This window comes from Myotis yumanensis, unplaced genomic scaffold (assembly GCF_028538775.1).
Source record: "Myotis yumanensis isolate MYYU_CA2020_CCGP unplaced genomic scaffold, mMyoYum1.0.hap1 SCAF_1, whole genome shotgun sequence".
Lineage (NCBI taxonomy): Eukaryota > Metazoa > Chordata > Mammalia > Chiroptera > Vespertilionidae > Myotis > Myotis yumanensis.
The window spans coordinates 2,413,860-2,417,926 of record NW_027223752.1 but is presented as its reverse complement, the minus strand read 5'-3'; the positions used below and the strand labels follow the sequence as shown (position 1 = coordinate 2,417,926).

The 4,067-nt window shown below is 49.9% G+C and overlaps 1 protein-coding gene across 1 annotated transcript; it reads left to right on the top strand.

The window, feature by feature from the left end:
* Nucleotides 1-1,483: 1,483 nt before the first annotated feature.
* LOC138999233 (disintegrin and metalloproteinase domain-containing protein 21-like) lies at nt 1,484-3,679 on the top strand. The gene has a single exon (XM_070401328.1). It carries the CDS (start codon nt 1,484-1,486, stop codon nt 3,677-3,679), a length of 2,196 nt encoding a protein of 731 aa, XP_070257429.1.
* The last annotated feature ends 388 nt before the right edge of the window (nt 3,680-4,067 follow it).

Below are 4,067 nucleotides of genomic sequence, written 5' to 3'. Positions count from 1 at the left end.
GAAGGTCAGATAAAGAGCTTCACAGATAAGGAAAAGCTAAAGGAGTTCATCACCGCCAAACCAGTATTATATGAAATGCTGAAAGGTATCCTTTAAGAAGAGGAAGAAGAAGAAAAAGGTAAAGATACAAATTATGAACAGCAAACATGCATCTATCAACAAATGAATCTAAGAATCAAGTGAATAAATAACCTGATGTACAGAATGAACTGGTGATTATAATAGAATCAGGGACATAGAAAGGGAATAGACTGACTATTCTTGGGGGGAAAAGGGGTGTGGGTGATGCGGGAAGTGACTGGACAAAAATCATGCACCTATGGATGAACACAGTGGGTGGGGAGTGAGGGTGGAGGGTGGGGTGGGAGCTGGAAGGAGGGGAGTTATGGGGGGAAAAAAGAGGAACAAATGTAATAATCTGAACAATAAAGATTTAATTAAAAAAAAAAAGATGTCTGATAAGCACAATAAATACTTCTTTTCCCTGTTTTTTTTTTTTTTTTTTTCTAACCCCTTCAATATATGTAGAGAAAATCTCATTGTCCAGGCGGTTCAGGATCTGGATCTTAGAGTCCCCTGAACCAGCAGCACTGCTTTAATTAAAGGCTCTTTCCCAAACCTCACAGTGTCCGACTGTCACTTCTGTGCCGATTTCATAAATCCCACATTCCATAACATCTCCCGTCAGACACCCGAAGAGGCCTGCCGTGTCTTCAGGGAAGAGCTGATCAGCACGTGCAGACGAAGCATCACTCAAAGGCCAGGAGAGAATCACAGGGAAGGACTCCAGGGAACAACCCCATGGCTCCCTCTGGGCCAGAAGTCCTTCCCGTCATCGTCACCAGCTGGAGGAGGAAAAGGAAAAGCTCATCCAGGAAGCCTCAGGTAGAGACTGGGAGACGCTTCCCTCACTAGGCCCCAAAGAGCTTCCAAGCAGCAATCAGCAAGAGCTCAGGGTTGGAAACTAATTAGCTGCAAACCAGAAGAAGACACATATAGTTACAATTTAAAGCCTTTTAACACCTATGAGGGTAAAATTAACAAAGCCCAGCTGGCCTGCCAGAGGCACAGGGAGAAGCAGCCCCATAACAAGGAAAACAGTGACCCTTGGGAAGTGACGCAGGCTCACAGAGCCAACGGGTTTGTAGGGACCTTAACTGCTGAAACTACACAGCATGTGTGCAGGTCGCTAGAGGGAAGCCTGAGGTGTGCAGGGGAGACAGGGCCCTGCTTCCTTCTCTCTTATTTCCACCTTAGCATTCAGACCTGCCTCTCACCTCCCCCACCTCCACCCCAGCTGGATGCATGCCCAGCCCCACCCACTGCCACGCCCTGTCATTGTTACCTCAGCTGACCCAGCCAGGGTGGGTTTTCTGTCACTATCCTCTTGGCAGAAAGTGGCCACAGCAGATGGTGGGGACCAGGCTTCACTGAGGACCCTCCCTCTCTCCGTTCCCATCGACAGTTCTCCCCCACCATGGGCATGAGGCTGGCAGGGGGCCCCATCACCCTGAGGACGCCCCTCTTGCTGCTTGGGCTCTGGGTGCTGCTGGCTCCCACCCAGTGTTCTCAAGGTCGTCCCTCCTGGCGCTACATCTCCTCCGAGGTGGTGATTCCCAGGAAGGAGCTGCACCACAGCAAAGCCATGCAGGCAGCAGGCTGGCTCTCCTACAGCCTGAGGTTTGGGGGCCAGACACACGTCCTCCACATGCGGCGCAAGAGACTCTTTTGGCCCGGACAGCTGGTGATGATGACTCAGGATGACCAGGGGGCCTTGCAGGTGGACTACCCCTTTGTCCCTCTCGACTGTTACTACCTGGGCTACCTGGAGGGCGTCCCTCTCTCCATGGTCACCGTGGACACGTGCTATGGGGGCCTGGAAGGCATCCTGAAGGTGGACGACCTTGCCTATGAAATCAAACCCCTCAAGGATTCCCAGAGGTTTGAGCACATCGTTTCTCAGATCGTAGCCGACACCAATGCCATAGGACCCATGTCCAGTCTGGGACACAAGGCTGAGAGGTACCCGCTGCTCTCCAAAGTAAACACCAGTGCAGCCTCCAGGGTCAGCAGTAAGCTCTATTCATCCCACAGAGGAAACATGAAAGCCTGCCTCATGAGTTCCAATTCCATTTATACTCTGTACAGAAATATATCAGAAAACATCAAATTCCTAGTATATCTAGGGAGTTTAATGGACTCCATGTTCCGAGGCCTTGACATAAGGTACTACATCAGCATCATGGTCATTTATAATCAGAGGGATCCAGCCAATATGAACAACTTTGCGGTGCCCCAAGGTCCGTTTGCTCAGAATTATCAGGCCAATATTTATATTCCATTTAAGCCCTATACAGGCTTAATGATGCTGAAAGATGAACCCCATGAACTTAATTTTAATCCCGTTGGGAACAGTTTGTGCTCAGCCAGGAGTCTGATCTATGTGGGTCACCTGTACAGACATATATTATTGCTGGCGGTTATAGCCACCCAGCAAGTTGCGAGGACAATGGGTCTGGATTTTGATGAAAAGTCTTGTGTTTGCCAGCGAAGGACCACCTGCATCATGAACAGGTACCCTGTGTTGACAGATGCCTTTAGCAACTGCTCCGTGGTATACCTACAAAACTCCTATAGTGCTAACCGTGCAGAATGCCTCTACTTAAATGAATTTGTCCATGTAAACAAAAGCCTGACAGTCACTCGATGTGGAAACTCTGAGGTGGAAGATATAGAGCAGTGTGACTGTGGGTCCTTCAAGGAGTGCTATAGCAACCCCTGCTGTAAAATCAACTGCTACTTCACGCCTGGAAGCATCTGTAACAGAGAAACGTGCTGCACAAACTGCACCTACACGCCTGCGGGGACGCTCTGCAGGCCGATCCAGAACATCTGTGACCTTCCGGAGTACTGCATGGGGAAGGACGCGAGGTGCCCCGAGAATTTTTATCTCCAAGATGGAACCCCGTGCACCGAGGACGGCTACTGCTATCATGGTAATTGTACCGACCGCAGTATGCACTGCAAGGAGATCTTTGGGGAAGGCGCCCTGAATGCTCCAAAAAAGTGCTACCAAATTAATAGGGAGGGAACCCGATTCGGACACTGTAAAATTTCTCATGTGTTCAATCCAACCCGTTGTTATTGGGAAGACCATATGTGTGCACGCCTACAGTGTGCGAACATCACTCATATGCCTCGGATGCAGGAACATGTGAGTTTCCATCAGTCTCTCATTGGAGACACCTGGTGTTTTGGACTGGATGCACACCGTGGAGCAGGAGTAACCGACGTTGGTTTGGTGAGAACTGGTACTCCCTGTCGTGCTAACACCTTCTGTTATAAGGGCTCCTGCAATTCTTCCATAGAAGAAATAAACTACAACTGCCCCCCTTCCAAATGCAACTACAGGGGTGTGTGCAACAACCAAGGGAGCTGCCATTGCCATATAGGCTGGGACCCTCCCCTGTGCATAAACTACGGTGCCGGAGGGAGTGTGGACAGTGGATCCCCTCCAAGAAGAACTCGGTCAGTGAGGATAAATCCTATGTCAATGCTGTATTTGAGAGTCACTTTTGGTCGCTTTCTTGCCCTCATAGCCGCAATCCTCTTCGGCGTAGCCACTAATGTAAGAGTTATCGAGACCACTACAGTCACTGAAGTGCAAGTTAAAAACTAAACAGCAAGTCAGCCTACCAACCACTGTACAGCTCAGGCAACATGAAGAAACACCTAAAAAAAAGTCACCATAACCCGCTCTCAGAGCTCAAGCCCACACTTCTGAGAGGCTGCAGGGATCCTGTCCCATATCCAGGGTGAGTGCACCTTGGATGTTTTCACACCACTCTCTCTGAGAGCTCGCTGGCAGCGTCTGCAATAAAGCTTGAGCACCACACATTGGAGTCCTGTGGAGTTCTTGTAGGTCTGTAGCAGCCCTGAGTGAGTCTGAGACTCGGGCCTGGAGAGGGGACCTGGTCAGCAGCTGGCCTTGTGCTGTGGACGCCTGTCCCAGGATTAGTGACAGTGGCCACAGGTTCCTTTAGGACCAATTCCTGTCAGTTCCCCAC